A 26,205-nucleotide genomic window follows, 5' to 3' on the forward strand; every position below is an offset into this window, starting at 1 on the left:
CTGAACAAAGTACTTCTCTTGCATTTGTCCCGGGGAAAAATACAGCACTCATATTACAAGACATAGCACTCATATTACAAGACATAAAAGCAAACGGCATTTCATCTATGCTTATCTGATTTATTATTTGCTGCTCAATTATTTCTCTTAATCATTTTCAACTTTCCATCAACTTTAAACCTTCGTAATTATATTTATCTAGAGCTTAGACCAGTGTTTTTAATTCACAATTCTTATTTACTTATATTTATGAATGTTTATATTATTAATTTTTATAGATTATTACAATGTCAGTTCATCATCTTATTTTGGGGTCGGTTCTGTAAACACATTTTTCAAATGATCAATTCAAAATTGAATTAATTTCATGATAGATTTATAGATTTTCATGATATGAATTGAATGACATCTATTTTATATCTCTAGGTCAAAGAATTCCTAACAGCACCTCCTTTCATCATATTCACAAGCTCATTTTGAAGATCAGTAACTATGGAGTTGTATCCTTTTTGGAATACCTTTTATCTGCAACCTTTTTCTTAAACTAAGCTGATCTTCATAAATATTTAGAATTTGTAAAAAAAAATATTTACATAGCAAACTAAAAAAAGAACTATTGAAAGAAATCAAAGTCTATCAATTTAAAAATAAAATTAAAATAATTAAAAATGATAGAGGTGAATATTTATTTACAATGATTATTACAGCATTTTCGATGCACCATTTAAAACAGTAAAATTGCATTGGAATATTCCAAAAAGATAAAAATTAAAATAAATTTATCATTGAATTTGTTGAAAGGAGTGTCTATTGATGACAGAGTTACCTTCCATGTTTTGTTTTAGACATTTCGAAATATAAAACAGCAGCAGCAATGACATGGTTCAAGACCAATTCAGCAATGAACCATGAAGGATGGCATTTTAAACTACTGACAACAATCTAAGTTAAATTATGTTAAATGAAATATCGTATGAAAGAACACAGAACTTATTTCCCTTTCGTCAACAAAGACAAGAACAGATAATCTCAAGTTGCATCCACATAATCTGTCGTCCTGTTCATCTTAAAGGAAATGTGGATCAACAAGCAGGAATGTGAGCAGTCTGACCTTTTCAAAAGAGAAAAATCAAAACCTCACCAATATAAAAAAAATAAAATTTTTTTTAAATAATAAGAGAATAAAATCAGTTTGGTATATTCCCAAAAGAATAAAAGTATAATAAATGCATTATTGAATTTGTTGCAGGGAGTGTCCATTTATGACAGAGTTACCTTGTGTTTTTTTTTTTTTTTTTTGACATTTTGAGATATGAAACTGTAGCAGCAACAGCATGACCTAAGATGAACTCAGCAACAAGACATGAAAGAAGGCATTTTAAACTATTGAGAACAATTAAAGTAAAAAATATCTCCATTACATTTTGATTGATATATCCTACAGAAATGTATAGAACTGCTATTCTTTAAAAACACCATAGCAACCTTTTAAAATGGCAACATCAACGTGATTCTATCTTGTCGATGGTTCCATTTGCCTTTTTTGTTCATCTTACAGCAAATGTGGATTAATAGCAGGAATACGAGTTGTCCTATTCATACATTGGACATCATAACGCTTTCAAACAATTATTTTATAACTCCTAAAGAAATTCTACATCATTGATAAATATGCTGAGCAAAGAAAAAAATACACATCCAACAACCAGCAAAATATAACCTCTTCACTGTTGAGGTCCTCAGATGCCGGAAAGCCTTCTACCCGAACAGTTTCTTCTCTTGAACTGCTTAACTTTGGAATTCTCTCCCCGTTTTTTTGCTCCTGTCACTGTACCAACGTTCAGAAATTTAAATGTAGTGCGAACAGACATCTTGTTGCTCACCTCCCTACATAAGCCCTTGTAGATATGATTCCAAATAGTAGCCCCCCCTCCTCCTTACATCCAAGCAGCAATATGTCTTGTTTGGGATAAAGAAAGAGTAAAGAAAAACAAAAGTAAAATCAATTCATAGTCGACATGTGAAGACCAAAAAAAAAAAAAAAAAAAAAAAAAAAGTCTTAGTTATTATAAAATGAATTCATGGGTTATTATTATTATTAATAATAATATTATCATAGGACATTTAAAGAGTTGAATAAACAGAATGTTCTATCTTCAGAAACAAACTACTTTTATAGTGAGCCTGATCATGTAAAAAAAAAAATGTGCAATTCTCATGAAGGTACTCGAGAGGGATTTTCCCCAGGAGACAATACTGTATTTTCATATGATATTTGGTTGGTAAATAAAATAACTATGTTTACCTAATTTTGTTTTTTTTATAGAACTATTACCTTGTGAACATTTAATATTACGATTATATAATTATTGAAATTTTTATGACCATGTCAACTTTCTTAACAGCTGCTTTCTACTAACCTTACAGATATCCAACTGATTAACATTTTTACTTTTGCTTTCTTAAAATAAGTAAAATAGATCAATGAAAGTTAACAGATGTTGACAAATAAAATTATGTATTGCATAATTCTCCTCGCAAACTTTGTATCCTCTGTTAGATTTTATGCATAATATTTTTTTGGTCAGTTTTAAATTTGTCTCATCCCAATATATCTCTTTATTTTGTTAAAAAAGAAACCTAAATTCAAATCAAAAAATAAATTAGCCTAGCTTGGAAACAAAAATCTCTTCCTCGCTCTTTTTCTGTTTTATTGCAGGCATGTGAAATACTAAATCCTTTACGCACTTCTATGCTAGGCTATAGTCTTCTGAACAATGACATAATGCTAAACCTACATGACTTTTCCACCTTGCCAAAGTTAAAAGATGCGACACTGTTTGAACTTGAAATCAAAAGCATTTTGAAGCCTTCGAGTTAGTTTACTCTCAAAATCAAATCAACATATCTTTTGACCTTTGTTGAAATGGAGTCCACACACTCAAGCCAGATATACTGGTCCCACTTGACTGCTCCCAGATCCCACCTGCCAATGTTGGGAAGTGAACCTGAGAGCAATTATGTGGAATTGGGATATCTGGCATGAGCCTGTAAACTCAACAAAGACCGAAAGATGAGGAGATGAACATACAAACACACACCAAAAAAAAAAAAAAAAAAAAAAAAAAAAAAGAGAAATTAATACAATTAATGATTATGTGACCCCAATCACCAATTATGCCACCCAAAACATTCATCATGAGAGTAGCTCGTTTATCCATAAATAAGATACCAATCAAATGTGCAAAGGTACCACTATTTTCCTTTTAAGAGTTTGTCTGCCATCTATTTGCAACGTCATCACCTCTGACATACTCAGCATTATTCAATCCAAAGTTCAGGTCGGCTTTTAAAAAGATTTTGTTAAATGACATTACATTTCTGAACTCTATCGTAAATTTGATTTTCACACGAGAGAAAACAGTGACCTCTCAACACTGAAACAATATTGATTTGAAATTTCAACCATACATACAAATGGAGATATCTTTCTTCAAATATGTGGTTTCTTTGTACTCCTTAACCAATAAAAAAATTTTTAGCAATCCATCTCAAGTTATCTGTTTTTAAGAATGAGATTTATATTTAATTTTTGCTGAAGATGCTTTAAAATTAATTATTAGAAAAGATAATTTAATGAAAGAATATTTGTTTTTAATGATCATTTTTGCAACAAAAACAAATGGAGGTCTTATAAAACATTGAAATTTAAATCATATACTCTGAGGGTTTTTTTTTATGGAACTTGTGCAGAATTTGAACCAGACGCAACTAACCATCCACTCAGCTTTACTTGGAACATGATGTCATGCGCTTATTTGACTTTAATATGACGTAAGATGTCAATCAGCCAATCAATGTGCGGCAAAGGAGCAGACGATTTTTGGGGAAATATTGGAAGAAAAAAAAAAAAAAAAAAAAAAATCAGTATATTAAGTAAACAACACACCCTCAAACATCTGTTCCTAACAACTTTATACAAGATGAATATCTCCATCTTGGATCAACAGTTACAGATTGGTGGCCCGAGACATACTGTCAAAATTGATTAGTCGTTATTTAACTGTTGTAAACATATCTGCCGACTTCTCAAGCTGCTCTGTGTGTTCAGTAGCTATGACCCCACAGAGAAGGAGGATTTCCTTGTCACAGTGCTAAATAGGAATACTGAAACCCTGCTTCTTATTCAAAAAGAGTATATTCTACTGAGGGACCACAGTAGTGTTAGACTGCTGGAAAGCTTATAGTGGAGACAGAAATTTAGTAATGATCATTTTGTCTCCATCTTAAACCATATATTGAAAATCTACTCAGTTGGCAAAGTTTCTTTGACATCCACTGTCTCTTGTCAACCCATTTGACATTGTCTGATGTGCCCATAGAAAAGTCTACCTAACTCTGAGGGAATATTCCGTCCATCTTAATTAAAAAAAAAAAATAAATAAAAAAAATTAAAAAAAAGCAGGAACTCATGTTCACAAAATGTGTTTGGTAAACCACAAACAAAAATGACATTGCTATTATTTTCAGCAAGGGTGATTCTGCTCCACTAGTGAAAAAGAGTGCTTGTGTTTCTGGGACCATAGGACACATTTATTTAGTGGAACTGTTACTATGAAAAAAAAAAATAAAACAAAAAGTGACGAAAGGATTTTCTATGTGAAAACAGATGCATTTGTTCGAACTATAGTGGTTCACTGCCAAACCAGAGGGGATGAGTGGGCCATTGCTGTTCAAAGTCGAATTGAATATTTTGGTGGTGATCTTCACACAATAGATTGTGTTGACCACTACTCATGTAGCATCTACTTCTGTACAATGCAGAATATTCCAAGGCAATTCATATCAGTTGAATCTACCAAATGATAAAAAAGTGGAAGAGAGCGATGAGGATGAGGCATTCAAGAGTGTTTGAGTTCCTAGAGGAAAACGAAGAACAGCTCAATATCAGACCCTGTCATTAAAATACTTGCTTGGCATTAAATTCACAGAATATGGAAATCAATACCTCAAAAGAAAAGTTGTGTAGTTGGTATGGGAACTCTATATTCGTGACTGAAGGCCGTAATTGTGTCAAAAACATTGACATTTATGCAAAAAAACCTGTGATATTCTTTGTGAATAATACAATTTACCTCAAGAGGATGATGAGAAAGCACAAAAAAAAAAAACAATCCAAACTGATATCAAGACAACAGTTGCACCAATGGAGGATACGTATTCAACAACTACTGAACTGAAACTAGCAGCCGCATTAGATTTTATCCCAGCAAGTTGGTGGTTTTTGTTGCAATATCTGTTGGTAAGGACATGTTCAGAAGAGTTGTTGGTATCAGACAAGCAGTCGTTCAAGCAGTGCGCTCAAGTACTGTTATTGCACTTCTACAGCTTAGTGTCGCGGTGCAAATGCACAATGTATAACTCACGATTCTTGATTGATAGTCTTTCAACCATGGAATTTGCTTCATCATACCCAGAGGTAAAACGGTTTGAAATGAACACAGTATGTAGACTTACTCCAGATGTGTTAGGCGGTGACATGGACATTTTGTTGTTTGCAGGAGACAATGTGGATCATAACACTATAACATGGGATGGGGATGATCGCAGCCATCACACCAGAGAAGCAAGTCTGTCATGGTATAAAAAACGGCTGACGTGAAACTTGTCTAAATGATGGAGATTGACATTACAAATTATCGCTTTTCAAAGTATGTCAACAGTTGCTTTAAAGTTGTGTCCCATGCATATCTGATGATCGCAAAATGGATTTTTTCGGAGAAATGTCTTTTCGCTTCCTCAAGAATATGCGTAGTTGGCAAGGCATGATGCACCTGCTGCATAAGGAGTGTAAATATCCGAGAAAATCTTTGGTACACTTTCTTGCAATGACAGACATAAACCCAGGAAACATAAACCCTAGATTACCAATGCAGTTTATCATCAAAACACATGCTGATTATCATAACTTGATCAACCGCTATTTTAGAAGGTACCTGAAATCATGAATGTCGTTACAGATGATAGTCCAATTATTGATGTGATACTGTTGCTTGGCACTTTCCATACCTTCATGAATGTGTTGGGTGTCATTGGGACTTTGATGGATGGTGTTGAACGCAAAATCATAGAGACAGTATATGGTGAAAATGCCATCGTACACATGATGATCAGAAAGACAGTGCAACGAGCATTTCATGGCCACCTGCTGGTGGATTAGTATCTCACACATTAGATTGTTGTGAAGATCATGGAGGATTCATTACTTCTAAAAATAAATATGATTTGTATATAGCCATAAATAAATAATTTACCAACATTCCATTAACATTATTACAGTTTTCCTTCCCTTAGGCTAATATCCCTACCAAGGCTTGAGAGTCTAGTCCACCCTAAAATTTCACCCATAGCTAAAGAGAGGAAATATGATCCCTGTCTTTCTCAAGAGCAAGTGATTTCAGTCATCTATAAACTTACAGTACCTGGAATTTGCAAATAATCATTCATCCAAGTACTAACTAAGTTCAATTTAGCGCAACTTCGGTGATCAAGAGAGAACTACTCTTTAAACATGATATAACTGTAAATATTGCCATTTAGATAAGCTATTAAAAAAATATGTTCACTTTAAAATCTTGCAACAATAACATTTTCCAATCAATAATATATTTAAATAAATAATGTTTAAAGCAGATTTTAACTGTTACATCATTGTTGTAATATTTTAAAAGATTAATATATTTTAATTACACTTGAAATTTAACAATTTAAAAAGAAAACAGTTACTTACTGAAACTGACTTCAGAACTTGGCGTTTGATGTAAAATTCTGTATGGTGGGGTCTAAACAATAAATATAAAAATATATGTAAAAATATGTATAAAAAATAAAGGAAGGAATTATATATAACAAAACATACTTTTAGATGTATGTAATAAAGAAGCGTAAGAATGGATATAAGTACAATAAATATATATATATATATATATACACATACACTTCTGAGTATATTCAATAAAGCGTTTCTAAATTGGCACAATCAATTAAGCTCAATAAAAATGAATTTACACTTTCAGAGCATATATATCAAGTGAAGATTTCAAAGCCACAGACGTATTTATGCTGATTTAAATGCAACGAATGTTAATAAATACATCCGTGGTTTGGGAATGTCTTCTATCTATTTATATACAGTAGAACCCTGGGATACAGTGGCCCTAGGATACATTTTTTTTCAGGTTATAATGTGGATTACAATGTTTTTCCAGCCAGATTACAGTATTTGCCATGCCTTATGGTGTTATGTTATTTGATTATATACATGTATATTATATACTGTACTGTATTTTGTTACTAATTTGCAGGTTTTATTTCCTAGAGAAATAATCATGTTCCAGGGATTTACATTCTAAAATCGTTTTTTTTTTCTTTTTTAGTAAAGCAATGCCCATTCTAGAATCCTTGATTTTGTTATGCTTTTACATCACATATATCTTATTATACTAAAGTTTAGTTAATCAGCATTTGTTTCCCTATGGCTATTTTCCTATATATTTTCATAAAAAATAAGTGCTAGCTAAAATATTCCTTGGTTTGGGAATTGAACTATGTTTGCAAAAAAAAAAAAAAAAAAAAAAAAAAAAAAAAAAAAAAAAAAAAAAAAAAAAGAAATTCAAGGTCCTGTGGTCTGGCTCACAGCTAACCCAATCTCTGCTACTTTAAGAGGGAGGGGGGGAGGAGGCATGTGAACCAGCCTATATAAATTAAACGTACTGCTCCAGTTTCATTTGGCTGGTGTTGGCCTGCCTGCATTGCAACGCAAGTGTCCAAAAAGCAGTTCATGTGCAAAAAAAGCCATTCTGCCATCACATACATGTAGTTACCTGAACTATCTTTTTCAGATAAGTTTTCGCAAAAGCACGTATTCACAAGACTTCATTCTAAACATAATCCATTTTTCCGTTATATATCATTCTTTACTACTTACCTAAGTAAAAGTGTTTATGTACGTTTGTTTTTTTTTTTTTGTTTTTTTTTTTATTCTCTCCAAAAGCTGTCACTACAATTTCAACACTTATCTTTGAGGAATATTCATGCATTCTCGCATGTGAGAAATTGGGACTTTTTTTGGAGGATAATAATCCCCACACCCAGTGTAAACATCTCTACCTAGAGGCAGATCACCCAAAAGATGTTCTTTGTTTGAAGTAAATCAGACCCTCATTGAGTGGGAAGAGTTTCACTGGGATCAGCTTTGTGAGAGGTTATCTACAAATAAGCACAGGAATAGAGAGCAGCTAGATGTTATCTTCAGTGGATGTCCCCTTGGGCATCCGAACAGTGACTGCTAGCAAAAAAGGCCAGAGTCAGCCAAAGGTAAAGAGATCCTGGAGGAGAAGAGAAGCAAGAGTGGGAGCAGTTGAACGTTTGACGTGAGCAGTTGATCTTGCTGAGAGTTATCAGGTGATATGCCTATCCAGGCCGGTTGGATCTATTTGGGGTGTGAAGGACGGTGTTCAAGGGATGTGTGTTTCAATCTGGTTAAGCAAAGCATTTAATTCTGCCATTCATCTTTGGAGAAGAAAGTACTACTCCTAATCTCCAAAAAAAAAATATACATTATTGTTTTTTTGTTTTTTTTTCAAGCAAAGGTTGCTGACGCCCCCTACTCAGAATTTGTGTTTATAGGATGTCATCAGTAGAATGTTTCTCATTGATATAAATGATTGTACTCTAAAAATAATTAAATTAAAAAAAAGAACTTGTTAGTTTTCTTCGAGCAAGTTATTGTGGGCCTGCCAGACTAAGTGATAAAAACCTCATTTAATAAACAGTATTTTGTTATTTTCTTTAATTTCAATAAATCGCTTCTTAGTCTGACATGCCCTCAGTAATCCTCAGAAGAAAGCCTGAATTTTTTTTTTTTTTTTAATTTAATTATTTTTAGTGTGCAATCATCTATATCAATGAGAAATAGTCCACCGATGACATCTTATGAACATAAATTTAGAATAGGGGGAGTCAGCACTCATTAGGGAGACTTTGCTTTAAGAAAGCCACATTATTTCTAACCTGGGTTTGTGGTTTTAGTTTTATTTGGGATGGAGAATTCTGCATTGCAGCACCGACAATAACATTCACACAAGTAGGGAAATCATGATAGCATTGAATAATGATTCAAAACAAGTTAAAATGTCAGTTTTGTGCTAGTGAAAATAAAGAATGTACAGACAAATGCCTTCTCATGTGCATTTATAATAGACCCATGGAAACTTTACAGTTGTATCCTTTATTTGTTGCATATTGCTACCGCATATAAAAATATTTCAGTTCTATGGACATCCAGCATGAATATATAATATTACTGTACCACCTTGGTTCAAATTGTACTCTGGTTAATGTAGTTTCAGAATACATCTGATTATCGGAGTATGCCTCCAAAACCCTTGTAGGAGTTTGTGACATTTCTATTCTATAGAGTCTGCATGAACAGAGACCCCATAATATTTTATCTATGAAAAGAACATACTACACTTTGATCCTAGCCCAAATGCCAAGAATGTATTTTACTAATGGAAAAATTATTTGGCTCTGGATTTGACCACCTAAAACTTGGTTTCTGCACTTAGAAAAATGATTGCTTCTTTAAAGCTGGAGTTGATGCTAAGAGATTGGACTACTTTGAAATATTGCAGAATTAATGTATGACATTTTAGAATTTCACGTTCAACAGAAAATCAGATGAAATTTAAAAAATTACTTTTGGACAGAGGGTGATAACATACATATGAACATGAAATTGCTTTAGCATATTATTTATATTATTTATATTAGGTTTTTCTTTGTTCCACTTTTTCTCTGAAACTACTGGGCTGATCTGGATCAAGTTTTATATGAACCTTTGCTATGGTAAGGTGCAGCAAACCAAGTATTATGGTATTTATTGATGCACAGTTAATAGCTAATAGGGATTAGTATTAAATGAAAAAATGAGCACAAATTAATCATATTCAACCATCAATTTGACATAAGTCAAAAGTCAACGGGCTATAACTTTTGCTTGTTTTTAATAAACTAAAAAATCTAGTATTTTGAAATGCTCTACAATTTGCTACGAGTTAATATTTTCCATATTAAAAATTCAAAATTTACTGTAAATGTTTGTATCATTTGGATTATTTGGACTACTTTTCTCATTTTCAATGTTATTTTCATGTTTCCGATGATGTAACCTCCAACCTTATCTTAAATTCTGGAATATGTGCAGAACCTTTTATTTAATCCACGAATTTAACTCGCTCTCATTCTGTCAGTCATGACCAAGTAGAAGTCTTAAATAATTTCCAATTGTATTCTTAGTGTCGCACAGTTTGAGATTAATATGCATTTATGTTTAATGCAAAAATGAGCACAAATTTAATCATACTCAACCATCAATTTGGCATAAATCACTAATTCTAAGTCAACAGGCTATAACTTTTTCCGATTTTAACAAGCAAACAATCTAGTTATAGAAATAATTTTTAAAGCATAAAAATTTTATTTAAAATGTAGATCACATGAGATGAAAGCTTTCAGTTTGTTGCAAAAATCAATATCACAAAAGAGGTTGATTTATAACATTTTACTGCGCAGTATTTTTTTAACCATTGTTGAATTTTATTCAAAGGTCACCGAAGAAAACATGTTGAGCTTTGTTACAAAGTCTACATTTCTGTTATTCAGTGTTTTTAATTTCCCTTGCCTTGATCTGGAAATTTTAAAATTTCCCTGGTTTTAATTGTCTTTTGAGCATTACAATGTTTATTTGTCAAAGAAAGAATCAGAGAAAACATTGTTTATCCCTGCACCCCCACCAACACTTTACTTTACCCCCCTCCTTTTTGCTTTAAGCAGAGCAAAAATTTTTACAGTTCCTACTCCCTCTTCACAATCAAAATATTTAAATACAAATCATACTGACCCACCCCCTTATTTTGCCCCATCCACATTCTACTTTCCTTCCATGGCGGAACTACTACCGAAATATTTTGTTCAACTACATCCATAGATTCTATTCAATTCTCTTTCTCTACCGTCATGGATATCACTACTTTTTCTATTCTCTCCTTATAATTTGTTTCCTGTATAAAAGATATTAAATATGCTTTCACTGTTTAGAAATTCCAGGCAGGACCCAGTCCGAGTGCGGGAGCATACAAGCAGGATCCGGTTGACTAAACATGTATTTGTATGCATGCACAAATTCATGTTTAGCCGACTTACACCTACCAAATTCTATTTATCTTTTTTAATTTTGACCCATTGACAGCTATTTTTACTGGCTAAAAAGCCATTCTTGCATCTTGGAGGAGATGCACTTTGAAAAAAAAAAAAAAAAAAAAAAAATGAAGACAGCCAGACATTGATTACTAACCACTGACTAACATTCATTTGTCTTCCTTTACAAATATATTAAACAAGGTGTTAAGTATGTTTACATCATATACATAAACCCACATTTTTCATCACAAAACAAATCCTCTTGACATAAGTTTAAAATCCGTAGCATTTTCATTTACAAATATATTTCATAAATCTTCATTCAGTTTTATTTTTTTTAACTCACAAGTTACCCGGCATTGTCCAATCGTAAAATACATTTAAATGATATTTTAATTTATGCAGATTTCGTATTTATTATAGAGCTAATTCACTATTAATTATTATATTGTACCCAATATATTGTAGTGATTTCAAAAGTTAAAAAAAAAAAAATAAAAAATAAAAAAAAAAATACTTGGATGCCATCAGCTAGAATTGAAACAAAAACATTTAGCTCTCTAGTGGTAGTCACTACCATATGAGCTAACAACACATGCATATCAAAACTATAAAAATTAACATAGTTAAACATATAAATGTAATATTTGCACATGTGTAGAACATGTTGAAATACACCTGTCAATTTCCATTTTTAACTCCTTAAGAGCTATTTTTCCAAATTGATTTTATTCCGCAGGTTTGAATATCCCATATATAAAATTTGTACACCAAAAAATTGACAGAGTAATTTGGTAGAGACTATTCCACTGAAAGACGAAGTCCCTTTTATAATATATAAAGATAAATCATGACAATATTAAAAACAAGGCCATATACAAGCATATCTAACCCCTCCCCTCCAACTCAAAACTTGCTGTTCAGTTTTCGAGATCTCAGATTGTTAAACTTTAAATTCCTTAATTTCAGCCATATAATTAACATTATAAAGATTAATTACTAAAGAATATATGACTAACTTACCTTATTATCCAGGACAGTGTCGAGGGTTCCAACTAAAAGACCAGTAAGGCCTCCACCTCCATATCCTTTTCTTCGCTGGAGCACAAAGAAAGGATTTGCACGTTCTGTCACCCTGAAATTAATAATAATTCTCAAGTTAGACAAAAAAACATCAATTGTAAATAGAGAATTATGTCTTTTTTTTTTATAATCATTTGAGAGTCACCACTTATCAAGGCCCAAAGGCCACTCGAGGATAAGGGTTAATAAATGGAAGATGGTAGTGTAATATTCGTTAATGGTGTAGAATAGCACTAAAGTAGTAGTTCTGGCTAAAAAAAAAAAAAAGTTTTCACATTTTATGAGTTAATACATTCCTGAAAAAAAAAAAAAAAAAAAAAAGTGAAGGATGCATGGTCCCCCGTGAGTGCACAGTGAACGAGGCATAAAAAATGAATAAGTTCAGCATTGCCCCCCCCCCCTCCTTTAGCCCCAAAAGTACCCAGAGGACATCAAATCCTGGTGAAAATGAACAAACGGTGCAGTTTTAGGCCTTAACATATGTAAAATGTGAGTTCTGCACCATGCAAGAAAAAAAAAGAAATGACTAAATCCATCATTTACCCCATCCACTCCCCATTTAGCCCTAAAAGTCCCCAAAGCCTTAACATATTTAAATTTGAGTTCAGCACCATGCAAAACTGCTAAATAGACATACACAGAAAATTTGGGACAAATATGGTAAAATAGTCCCAAAAATGGAGTGTTTTTAGCCCTAAAAGAGCCCCTGAGGCACACTCAAGAGTTATCACAAAGTATAGACGAACAATATTATATAGAAATCAGTTAGTTACAACTTTTCAGAAAGTTTTATAAAAAGCTAAGGCATCAATTTTTTTTTAATAAGCATAAAAGTGTCATATTAGCCATTTTAACCCAAAAGGCACCCCTAAGGGGTCAACCGGAGTTTTCTCGGAAAATCCATTCTGTTACTTTTTTTACACATATCATGTTTGCACAAAATCTTTAAAAATTCCAAGGCATAGTTATTGAGAAAAGTGCTGACAGACAAACGGATTAGGGTGAAAAAAACAAAAACACAAAATAAAAATCATTTCATTATAAATTTTTGTATTGAAATTCTCACTTGTGACAATCTTTGTTACAGATGCCAAATTACCAGGATAACAAAGATAAGCATATATTTTATTTCAATAAATTGTTATTATTACCCCCCCCTCCAAAAAAAAAAAAACCCTCACTATTTTTCTTTTTAATGAGAAACACATCTGCAAGAAAAAAAAGGTCAACAGTGCAATCCGGTGTGATATAAGCACCTAAAATATTTGCCTCTATCTGACAATTTCCAGCAAGAGTTATGTCCTCTTGATTGATTGCATGTCTGGAGAGGAAACATTACCAATGTAGATGGTACTACCAAAATCTGAATCGCAGCTGTGATGGTAATCTGACTGGGTGGGTGTGGTACTAGTTGGCCAAGTTTTAGGCGATACAGTCATAAGATAAGACTTTTTTTTTCAATTTTAACAAAATTCTCTTGAAAGTAGGGCGAATATCTTGAAATGCAGTGGATTTGAAGATGTTAAAGATTTGCAAAAGTATTTCCTTTCACCATTTGATTTGAAGTAAACGAAGACATTTTCATTTTCTTTTACATTTCTGTTCAGTTCATTGAAACTTATTTAGGGAAATTTTTATGCATCTTTAACTGAAACTATAAAGTCTTAAAGATTTTTTTTTTCATTAAACATTGAGAAGAATTGTTATATTTTAAAATCAATACTACTGTTACTATTTATATACAGTGAAATAGACTTTATTAAAAAACAAACTATGACATTAATAACTATTATCAACATATAGGTTCATTATATAATATGCTAGAAGATTTCAAAATGAAATTAAAATTCCCGAGTTTTGCATAACTTATGTCCCCTAACAAAAAAAATTGATCATCGTTATCATATTCAGTTTAACATTTTTCAGAAATAGACTTCAAACTAACCTACTCTTGCCAAGTCATTACTTAAATTACATAACATGAAATACAATGACTTCTTTAGAAGTAATTTTCTTAATTGCGGCAAGAGTTTTATAAGCTGGAAGCCCTTCCTGACGTCAACCCAATGTGGTGATGCGGATCAGTGCTTTTATTGATTGCTAAGGCCAAAAAGTGTTTCACCTGACCTTATTTAAAACCCATAATGAAAATAATAAAATAACACTTTCAATAAGACAAATATCTATGTTAAACTATACTATAACAAGTATTTAAAAAACAAAACAAAAAAACATCTGCACTAGTATATATGGATAAAAATCATGTTCAACGCAACATACATAAATATATATATTAAAGAACACTTATAATTTACAAGAATTTATTGTTCGACAAGATCCTCAAAAAGAAACATTAAGATTTCCTTAATCTGTAGAGTTTCAAAGAATGCGTCTTTTCATCAGAAGAAACCTTTCCACTGGTGAAAAGAATTCTTTGAAACTCTGCAAATTAAGAAAATATTAACATTTCTTTTTGGGTATCCTGTCGAACAATAAATTCCTATAAATTATGATTTACAGTCTTTATTAGTATTTTTTCATGACAAATTATTTCCTATTTTGGTTGTATTGAGGTCTTTTTTTTTTTTATTTGGTTTGAATTGATATTTATATTCTCTTTAAGTTTATAGGAACTTTTGGCTTGGAAAATTTTTTTTTGTTTTACTTCTGGATTTATATATATATATATATATATATATATATATATATATATATATATACACACACACACACATTTTATTCTTCAGCTTTGCTTTTCAATTGATTCTCGTCAGAGATACTTCTGATAATTGGTGATTACGATGTTCAAACTACATAGTTCACTTAACAAACACTAATGTAGTGTCGGATAATAGTACACAGGCCACTTATAGGCAATAAAGCCCAACTTATGCTAATTACTGTATTTTGCAAACCAACCACATTACATCTCTCAGAATCTTATAAATTTCATATCCTGTGTGGATCTATGACTTCTTCTCCAGTCTCAGCAATTTCAGGTCATTTGATAGTAAACAAAGATCCTATCGGTGAGGCCTTTTTGTGATGTTCAAAGTATGTGGTTTGGCAATAAAGCTTGGCTTATGCTAATTACTGTATTATATAAAAAAAAAAAAAAAAAATCAAGATATGATACTAAACCTCATGTCTTGAATCCTTATCCCAATTTTGATCCAAATTCATTACATGATTTTAATTTTAGAAACTGTCCAAAATTGACACTACCATCTTATACAGAAGTGAGACATGAGCCTCAAACATTTCTGATCTGTAAACGGCTTCAGGGTAATAATCATGCCATTATCATCTGAATATGTGGTTGCAAACTGGAAAAGATCTAATCAATTGTGCTTCATCAGAATGGATATGGAACATGGTAGCTAGAAAAAAACGTGACTTAGTGTCTACAAATAAGCATTACTGTATGTAACTCGAATGCTGTCAACTCTTTGAATAGGATGATATATGGAAAACAGGTATGAAATGTTGGTTGATGTTGCCTACCCCAGACTCTGGGACACTTAGCATTCTAAATACCAAAACCAAATGAAGAATGGAAATGTCTCACAAAATAATATTACTCCTCTCTTGGACATCGTTTTTTTTTTTTTTTTTTTTTTTTTTTTTAGTTTTTTCATAAAATTTAAATAACCATGTAATTTAATTTGAATATTTTAATTCAAATATTTTTGCCTTTATTATACCTTCCACCATTTTTGTACCTTTCCCCTTTCCATCGTTCTACATGTAGATGTAGATATTTATCTACACATATATGAAAGACAGAAAGGAAAAATAAACACAGAAATAAAAAAAAAGTGAAAAAAAATTCAAATCTTGACTTTTTCAAAAAATGTTTTTTTGATGAAATCACTCAAATCTCTAGTTTGTTTTCTATTTTAATCCCCCAACCCGCCCTATTTTTCATACATTGTCTCCATGTCTTTTATTTTATGAATATAATCTGTATTTTATGATCATGTCTACATACACCTCTATACCTACATCTATCTATCTATCCACACATACACATCATTACCTCGCAACTAGGTTTAACAAAAAATAAACAGTACCAAATGAAAAAAAAAATCAAAAAAGAAAGATCAAATACAAATGTTTAGAAGAGTTTGATTTAAAGAATTTGAAACAATTTTTAACTAAATCATAGTTGGCAGGTAATGGTCACGGTTGCAGAATTCATCACAGTTGGTTAGGCTGGTTCTTTCCAATAAGTTTACCATACCGTGAACACTGGCCGACTAGGCACTGCGATTCAATGCTGCTTCCATTATGAGTGCAAACCATTTACGGTTCCAGCGACTGACCCCATAAAGGTGTGGACCTAGAATCAGTTCAGTATTCTGCTACATTGTCCTGAGTGTTCAACCGTCCTCTTAAATAGTCTAATTATACTGAATTTCAACTACGAACAATTACTACGCTATTGTCCCAATGGCTACTGTACACACATTAACCCTTATCCTCGAGTGGTCTCTGGGCCTTGGTGACTCCTTTGTAAAAAAAAAAAGAAAAGTTTCTTCCCACTTGGTGGTGGAGTTGGATCGATAACTTCACAGATGAAGTCATCTGTGTGTCATTGAAGAGCAAAGGTATTTGGTAAGGAGAGATTTTTGGAGGGAATGGATCTTGTAAGAAGTGCAAATTGTATTATTATAGTTGGCAGGCTGAGCCAACAATGGAGAAAAAAGTACATCATATGCAGTAGAGTAGCTGTTCCACCGAAAATTGTATAATTATAGCCGTTTTATTTATTATAGAAATCGCCCCAGACAAGGCATGAAGCCACTTGATCTAAGGAGCTAAAAAAATACAAAAATAAAATACTTCAAGGTCAAAACCTAGTCAATAAGTGATACTGGATAGATTTTGACTCAGAAAATAGCAATTCTTCCCCCTTTGTCATATACCCCACTCATGGAATGCAAGGACTAAAGGACAAGCAAAGAAGTGAGAGTTGCAAGGCTGCCAAAAGTAAACTAAAGATTCACTTTCTACTTTCTATTTTAATATTTTGGCATATTTAAGTAACCACACCATTGAAGATAAGTTTTCATACCATACATTTCTAAAATAGTGATACCTGAACTTTTTAAAATACACAACAATAGTCATTTATTGCTATTTTACATAGAGAGACAAAAAAAAAACTTTCACTTTGCAATTGATATACACATTTTGAAATGATTGCTACTTAGAATTATTATAATTAACAAAGCATTTTAAAAAACGGGGGAAAAAAAAAAGTATCATTGTCCATGCAGCATGAAAAGTCATCACATGTAACTGTTAAAAAAAGTTACTGATAACCGTTTTGAATAAATAATGGCTGTTATTAGGGTTTTAATAATTATGGTTGTCCTCCGTTCAGTGACAATGGATACTCCTTGTAAGGATGCCTATACATGGAGTCCATATCGTCTATAATCACGCGTTGGACAGTTTTGAAAATTATTTTTTTCTCTACTTGGGAGTAGAATTGACTTCCTCCATTCAGTGGCAATGGATACCCCTTTTAATGGTACCTGTGCATGAAATCCATATTGTTTATAATTACATGCGTTGGACAGCTTTTACAAATTAACTTCTAAATTAATACATCTCCTAAATCAGTATTGCCAGGATGACTGGAAACAATGGCCGAATTAGTGAAAAACTAGTATTATTTCTAGAGTCATTTTTTTCTAGACTGATTGCACAACCAAAGCCTAGTCTACTCAACTATTTAATCCATAGCTGGAGGGAGAGTATATGGAGCATTCCTTTCTGAAAGTATATTAGTGGAAGTCATGCAATAGCACTAACGAAACTTTAACCCAGGATGCAGAGCAAACAGTTTGCACCTGTAACCGTTATGTTGCCATTTAAATGATTATATTCATGAATAAAATTGAGCCAAGAATGTTTTCTTTCTTTTTACTCCAACTTAAATTTTAGCTTCATACTTGAGCAACATGTTCATTTTTTGTTTGCTTCAAGATTAAAAAAGTAAATGGATACATTTACTATATATGCACTTTAAACTTTCAAACTTCTACTCAACTCTTTCATATAACTTTCTTTTTTTTTTTTCAATTTTCTTATTTTGTTCAAGCTGGGGATGGAGCAGCCTACCAAATGCCAAACACTCACTAACTTAGATATTCCAACCGAGAAATCATTTTAAGATTCTGACCACCCCTTTAAGTACAATTGTTTGAATCTCTCTTACACTTGGTTCACTGGGTATATTTGCCAGGTAATTTTTTAGATTGTTTTTCATGAGTCAAGTTGCCCCTATAATTATTGGAATGATAGATATTTTCTTTAGATTTCAGTTTCTTTTCATGTTGTACCTAAGACTTTGGCATTTCATGATCTTTTCCTCTTAACTCTCCTTAACCCAGCATCATTGGCGACACTAACTTCTAAGGTTGCTTTTTTCTCCTTGCCCCGTATCACTATGCCAGGTTTTATAATGCAACATGTTTATATATATATATATATATATATATATATATAAGGAAAGTATTTCTTCAAAACTCCGCGGATTAAGGACTATCCACTTATTAAGTGTTTCCTTTTCAGATTAAATGTTTTTAACTCTTTTTTCAAAGTGTTTTTTTAACATGTTTTATTAACTATGTGCTCCTATATATATATAATATATATATACATATATATATATATATATATATATATATATATATATATATATATATATATATATGTATACATACATACATATACACACACACACACACACACGTGAGGTGCCTTCAATAAGTTTCCAGACTTTTTCAAATGGGTACTTTTATTAATAGTACATACATGAAACTAGTTCTCTTTGAAGTAATCTCCTCAGGCTGCAATGCACTTGTACCATTCCAACAACTTCTGGAAGGCCCCATGGAAGTCCTCATGTATGAGCATGTCAATGACTGTCGTGACAGCCTCTTTGATCTCTTCAATTGTCTCATAACGACAGCCTCCAAGGTTTTCCTTGAGCTTAGGGAATAACCAAAAGTCACAAGGAGTCTATAGGAAGGGTGATAAACTGTATTGATGTTCATCTTTGTCAAATAGTCTGCGACAAGGATGGTGCATACATGCAAATCTTTCGTATCTTCAGTTCCTTGTGAATAATTGTATGTACAGTTCCCACACCAGCATCAAATTATGCACTTATTGTCAGTGGTCCTTATTAATGAAATATTTTATTTGACAAATCAACTGGTGTTCTAACTTTCTTACTCCTCCCGCACCTCTCATCTCTGACGGACTCCCTGCCTTCCTTGAATCTCTTATGCCACTCAAAAAATGATGCTTGATTCATGCAAGATGATCCAAAAGCAGTCTGAAGCATTTCATATGATTCTGTGGCATTTTTTCTAAGTTTAAAACAATTTTAACGCCTATCATTCTTCTAAAGTGTCCTCACGTCCAGATTGCATTTTTGAAATTCACCAACTGTGAAAATCAGGCTTTAGTAGAGTGTATTCCAATTCCTGCTGTAGCTGTTCATTTGAACCCGAAATTATAAAAATTGGTCAGCCATCTCATAAGATCTATAGCAATAACATACTGAATTTTTAAGAGTCTATGACAAATGATAATTTTAAATGCTTGTACGAAAGTCTGGAAACTTATTGAAGGTACCGTGTATATATATATATATATATATATATATACACACACACACACACACACTAGTGTTGACATGCAGTCAATGATGGCAATAATGTTGAAAAAATTTCATTTTTCTTTTAAAGCGTTAATTATATATGTATGTATATATGTGCGTGTCTCACATTGACATGTATACTAAAATGAAGAAACTTAAGACTTTCAATTACTTTCTCACTTCTTTTTATCTAAAAGTGCTGCAATGTGTGCAAGGCGATAACAATAGCTGTAAATCATTGCGATGTGATGGTCAAGTGGAAAACACCAGCAGGCAGGTGACAGTAGCTAAGTGGTTAAAAACACAAGCTATGTGTGCCTAGTTTGAATTCAGTTCGTTCCACAAAAACATTTTCACTTAGGGATATTGGCAACATTCACGTGGTCCCTTCCATAAGTACTAGACATCTTTCTAGAAAAAAATTACAAATAGAAAGATATTGAGGAAACGGCTGCTGACTAAAATCATCTCATTCATACAAAATGAATAAATGATGTTTAACAATAACAGCATAATTGTAGCCCTAAAATTTACATGAAAAAGTGAGTTTTAGATCATAAACTGCTTCAGCCATTTCAGAACTACCTCCATATATCCGCCCTCCCCTCTTAAAAATATATATGAAATAAAGTGATTTTCAGATCGTGAAATGCTTTATATCGAGTCAATCCCAAAAATGACTGAAGCAGTTTCCGGATCTGAAAATCACTGTATTTCTTTTATATTTATAGAAAGGGTGTATAATAAGTCAGTCCTGGAAATGGCTGAAACCGTTTATGATCTGAAAATCACTTTATTTCATATATATTTGAGGGAGGGGGCTTATATTAATTCAATCCAGGGAATGGCTGAAGCAGTTTACAATCTAAAAACCACTTCATTTCATTTTATCCCTTTTGGACTTTTCATTATTATTATTAATTTCTCTTCATATTATTGTGAAAGGAGGTGAAGGGAGCAGAATTACCTGCATTCAAAGATGTTATTGTTGTGTTCTATTTGATGTTGCCCAAAAGCAATAAATATGAGAATACAGTATTACATTTAAAAAAGGTAGCTCCAGTATCTGAATTACATTTTTTCAGCACAGTAAATCAAGAGATAGGAATGAGTAAGGTTAAATATACAGAGAGGGTTACAGGGAAAATGGTAAAAGGAGGAGAGGGAAAGAGAGACAAATAAAGATATGCACATAAGATGTTGGTATTTTGTTATCTTTTCCCTCTCAGCTTTGTTTGACCCAGCATCATTGAGAACACTAACTACTAAAGGTTGCCTCTCTGGAAAGAGAGGGGGAGGGGGAGATAGAAATTTTAATATAAAGATGTTACACATAATTTCACTTCTATTTAATTGCATATGACCCTAGGCAACATGGCAGGACTGTAGCAATGTAGGTAGCGTCAGAACTATGTTGTTTGCAATTTTGGTTCATGTCAGAGCCACCCAAACATGTGCCGATATTTGAACTGCAACCTGGTTGAAATGAACTTTAGTTAAATCCAGAGATCTGGCGCCATCTGTGCTCAATCTAATGCAAGCAAAGGCATTCAGTCATCTACACAATGCAGAGTGAGGATAACAATGTTGTATTGGAGCATGTAAAACAACCATTCAATGCCTAAAGAGGACTACTTTAAGTAATCCCAGTCCTTGTCAACATAGTTTTCTTTTGGTAGGGGGGGGGGTGACCTGATATTTTTCAGGAACAAAAAGTAATCTAAATCTAAAGTTAGTGACGTTGAATTAAATAGAGCTGCAAGGATGAAAACAAAATACCAAGGTATTATTTACAACATGGGAAGAAATTGGAATCTTAGGAAGATCTCCATCATTCCAGTAATTAAGAGCAATTGGACTCATGAAAAAGAATTTTAAAAACTACTTAACAAATATACCCGGTGAACCAAGTGTATGAGAAATACAAACAATTGCATTTAAAAGAGACATTAGAATCTTAAAAAGATATTTTGGTTGGAAGGCATGGGTTTAGTATCTGGTATAATGCATCATCCCCAGCAAAAACAAAATAAAAAAATTGAAAAGGACCTTGATTAAAAGCAGAGGATACCAACATGTTAGATGCTACATTTGAATCCAACTTTGTTAAAAGAGCAATTCCTCAACATGGTAGAGCTGATGGCAATGTGGTATTGTCAGTCTGCTCAGGTAAAAAGACTCTGGTGAAAGTTCAGAACTAATCAATATCAGGATCCATTATCATCTGGTCGTTCCAGCAAGCAAAGATGTCTCAGGCATGAAATTAGTATAGCATCGATTTAGTATAATAACGTTGCTTTTGCACATATATGCAACTATGATTCCTTCCCGAACATTGTATGTTATCGCTTTGCTGCTTTAGGTGTTGGGAGTAAAAACCTGCAATCTTGCAGGTATAATGTATAACTATGGTCTGCACAAGGTTTTCCTCATGCAGACCAGGTAATCCTAAGGCACAACTCAGTGGACTCTGTACAGAATTCCAATTCGCTCACCAGCAGAAAGTTTTTTGATGACCAATGATTTATTTGAAATTTTGATTCTTGCCATAAAATTTCAATAAGATTCAAATCAGAACTCCTGACTGAACTGATTCATATGAATCAAATTAATGAATGACAGAACTATAAGCATTTTTTTGAAGTTACACAATCACTGATTTAAACATCTGTTTGAGATCAATATCTTGCGCGAAAGTAATTCAGAAATCTAAATAAAGATTTTACTCTGATAAAGAGGATTGTGTACACAGGATGCATTAAAGTCATTTTAGTTTTTAATTTTTATTTGTTTGAACATTTTTTTTTTTCAAATTTATATAGAAAAATAAATAAAATTTTAGTTGTAAGGGAGACAACTCTTTATTCTTGACTAAAAATACGAGTTTCGCTGGTTTTAATTTCTTTTTTTTTGTTATAATTGAAAAAGGATTCTGACAGTCTTCAGATTGAATTATTTCTTATTGCAATTATCTAGTTTCACTTGAGCTAAAACAACCCTAAAAACGTCATAGTCATCTCCATGTTTTAATGTTGGCACTGTTCTATGGAAGGAAAACCACACATTTCTTGTGCTGAATCTTCTGTACATCATGATATCCAACAAAAACTGAATTTTTTGCTCTATAAAAAGCAACTGTTCTTTTGTCTGACAATAAGGTGACATGGTTTCTAAAGAGTGTTTGCTAAAATGTTTTTGACTACTAATGAGGGTATGACACCAATGATTTCAACGATGGCTTTTATAACCAGTTATAACAATCAACCAATCAGAAGCTTAAATTTTACTATAAAAAATGTCGAATTTTGAATTAAGCTTAGTTCACCGTTGGCCTCTGTCTCGAAACGACTCAATATCAGAACTGCACTGATTCTTCGCTGCCATCTTTGTTACTAGGAATTACTTAACACTCAAGATCGGGACTACATTGATTCTTCACAGATTTGATTTACTGCCGCTATCTTTGTTCAACATAATGTCTCAACATTTAACAGTTTATCATGGTCGGTGTACACATAACCCATTTTCTTTAAACAGCATATTATGCAAGTAATTATGCTCTTACCCATCAAACCCAAATTTTTGACAATATCTTTCAAAACAACTTTTGTGTTTATATTAACATGCTACAATTTTGGGGCAATTTTTAGTGATACTTTAAGTTTTCTTTCATAGCAAAATAAGTTTTCTATCATGACAAACTGCTTAAACTTCATTATAATGAATTGTACCATAAGAACTTAAGGATAACTAACCCGTTGAAAATAGTATTGCTACTATTTCCAGACTTGTGAAAGTTAATAATTCTATTTAATTTACTTTTTGTAAATGAAAGGTCTTTTTTGTTAATTTTTTTGTCAGACTGACTTCTTAAAAAGATAAACGTTAAAAACGGTGTTCCATCCTATTTTTCTATTAAACTATATATAAAAGTTTTGTTGTCAGAAAGTATTTAACCCATAGATAGGACTTTCACAAATACTATGGAATGGACCTGGGAGTAATAATGGTAACTAAGGGTAGATTAACATTGTAAAAACGAAGTTTCTAAAATTACAATCTTGTAGCTAGATTAAATGTCACCTTAAAGAGCAGATTGTTTTTGCTAGTACATTGTTTTCCCATTCGTTTTTCACGTTTCTAATAAGTTTTAATGCTAAACAGTTATTTCATCATTTGCCATATTTGAATTCCGTAAAAAAAAAAAAAAAAAAAAAAAAATTTACATAATTGATTTTTACTCAAAAATTAAAATGCAAGTCTTCTGTGTTTGTATACTAAATAAATTGGTGTGAAAAGAATTTATAGTTTGACAATAAAAAATACTGTTTGGCAGAATTGATTATTCATTTTTTTTAATGAGAATTAGTCAGCAAAATAACTGACAATAGATTTGGCATTTGGTAAGTGGACAGTGGGAGACAACTCAGAAAATATACATTTTTAAAAGCATAACACACAAACATTATTTGGTTCTTCTCTTGAAGAGTGGTTTTATTCTGAAACATTCCATTTTTGGGGGGGGGGTAGAGCACAAAAGCCATAACACTTGACTGACCTACAAACTTTAATTCTAGTCCAAAATTATTTGCTATTTGCCAATTAAAGTAATTTTGAAGTTTTCACAACTTCAAAATTACTTTTAAATGTCAACATTGTTTTATTATCATATATATAAATAAAATGGTTGTTACAAGAGATTTCTTTGTGATTGTCAGAAATTTGAAAGTAATTTTGAGTTAAGATTAAAGTTTATAGACTAATGTTAAATATGTCCATAAACTAGAGAAAAAAAAATTCTGGAGAGATAGATAGAAAATTTAATATTTTTTTTTAATCAGGAAAAAAAAAAAAAAAAAAAGGTTTGTATGATTGAAATGATCACCAGCAGTTCAAAGAACTACATTTTATATATTTCATATTATTTGGATTATTGAGACTACTGTTCTCATCCTTAGTATTATTCACAGTTTCGGTTGATGGAACCTCTGGCCTTCTTTAGATATATCTTATCGAATTCAGGAATCTATTGAACGGAATTTTATCAAGTACTTTATCTGTAGAATAGTCGCTAAAGTACTTGGTAAAATTCAGTTGTAAGATATAATCTTCTGGAGGTTTAAGGTTTAATCCTCAGAGTGTGAAGCACTCAAAATACAATTACAAATTACTTAGGATTTTTACCCAGTCATGGTTGACAGAACAATATCGTGCTACCCCCATGAATTAATGTTCCATTCGAAATTCTGTGCAGATTCCCAAGTTTGACAAGATACAAGATTAGAAGTTACATCAATTGAAACGTTGTGCAAATAACACTCAGGATGAAAACAGTAATTTGAACAATTAGAATAATACAAATCAATCCTTACCTCAAAAATTCAGAAACATAATATTTATAGAAAACAGAAAATACAGAAACATAATATTTATAGTGAAATTTCCAGGAGAAAATCAATGTTTTTAAATTTCAAAATATTTTCTGCTGATTAAAATTGGATTCTCATCTAGAGTCCAAACTGCAATTCTTGGCAACCTTCTTAAAAGCAGGTTTTAACTTAGTTTTGGCAATAGTGAGCATGTTTGAGTTGATGGTGGTGAGAATTGATGGCAGAATGTGTTTCAGAAGGAATTCCTTACAGGGAAACTCACGTGGTTATGGTGGGATTAAAACAGAAATTTTTGGTCAAGAATCGTATAGATGAGAAAAGTAATCATTTTTTCCGTACTTGGGTCGGTCACATGATAGTTAATGACATTAATTCTGCATTTTAGGTTTTCTAAAACGAATTTAATTACAATAAACAAACTGAGAAGCCCTCCTCCCCTCCGACTCTGTATTCAAGTAGGCTCACCCTTTTCTTTGGAGCTCTGACAGTGCCTCTGACCACACTGAAATTTAGATTCAGGTTTGTATTTCTTGCACATAGATGTTAAGAGGATTTCGCTTTGATAGTCCAGATAAAACAGGTTTAAGAGGTGGTGGGTAGGGGATAAACTTTGATTCAAATCCTGCCAATCTCTTTTGCTTTGTTAAATTTAGGGAGGAGTGGGAGATGACAATAGATATTTTCCATGCTTCTAGAAACAAATAAGTTTTAAAATAAAAATGTTTTTGGAGGATAGCGTAAACAATTAAAACTAACAAAATTAAATATTTCTAAAATCCAGTACACAAT

The 26,205-nt window shown here is 32.2% G+C and overlaps 1 protein-coding gene across 2 annotated transcripts in view; it reads right to left on the minus strand.

The window, feature by feature from the left end:
* The window catches only part of LOC145293194 (TBC1 domain family member 9-like), a 152,804-nt gene that overhangs the window by 105,087 nt on the left and 21,512 nt on the right, over positions 1–26,205 (minus strand). For both annotated transcript variants that reach the window (XM_080139689.1, XM_080139690.1), the window contains exons 2-3: positions 12,286–12,397; positions 6,791–6,842 (exon numbers count right to left, since the gene is read on the minus strand). In XM_080139689.1, the coding sequence (XP_079995815.1) occupies positions 6,791–6,842; positions 12,286–12,397 (164 nt within the window). The remainder of the gene's footprint in view (positions 1–6,790; positions 6,843–12,285; positions 12,398–26,205) is intronic.

This window comes from Euprymna scolopes, chromosome 14 (assembly GCF_053919585.1).
Source record: "Euprymna scolopes isolate OS-2025 chromosome 14, ASM5391958v1, whole genome shotgun sequence".
NCBI classification, from domain to species: Eukaryota; Metazoa; Mollusca; class Cephalopoda; order Sepiida; family Sepiolidae; genus Euprymna; species Euprymna scolopes.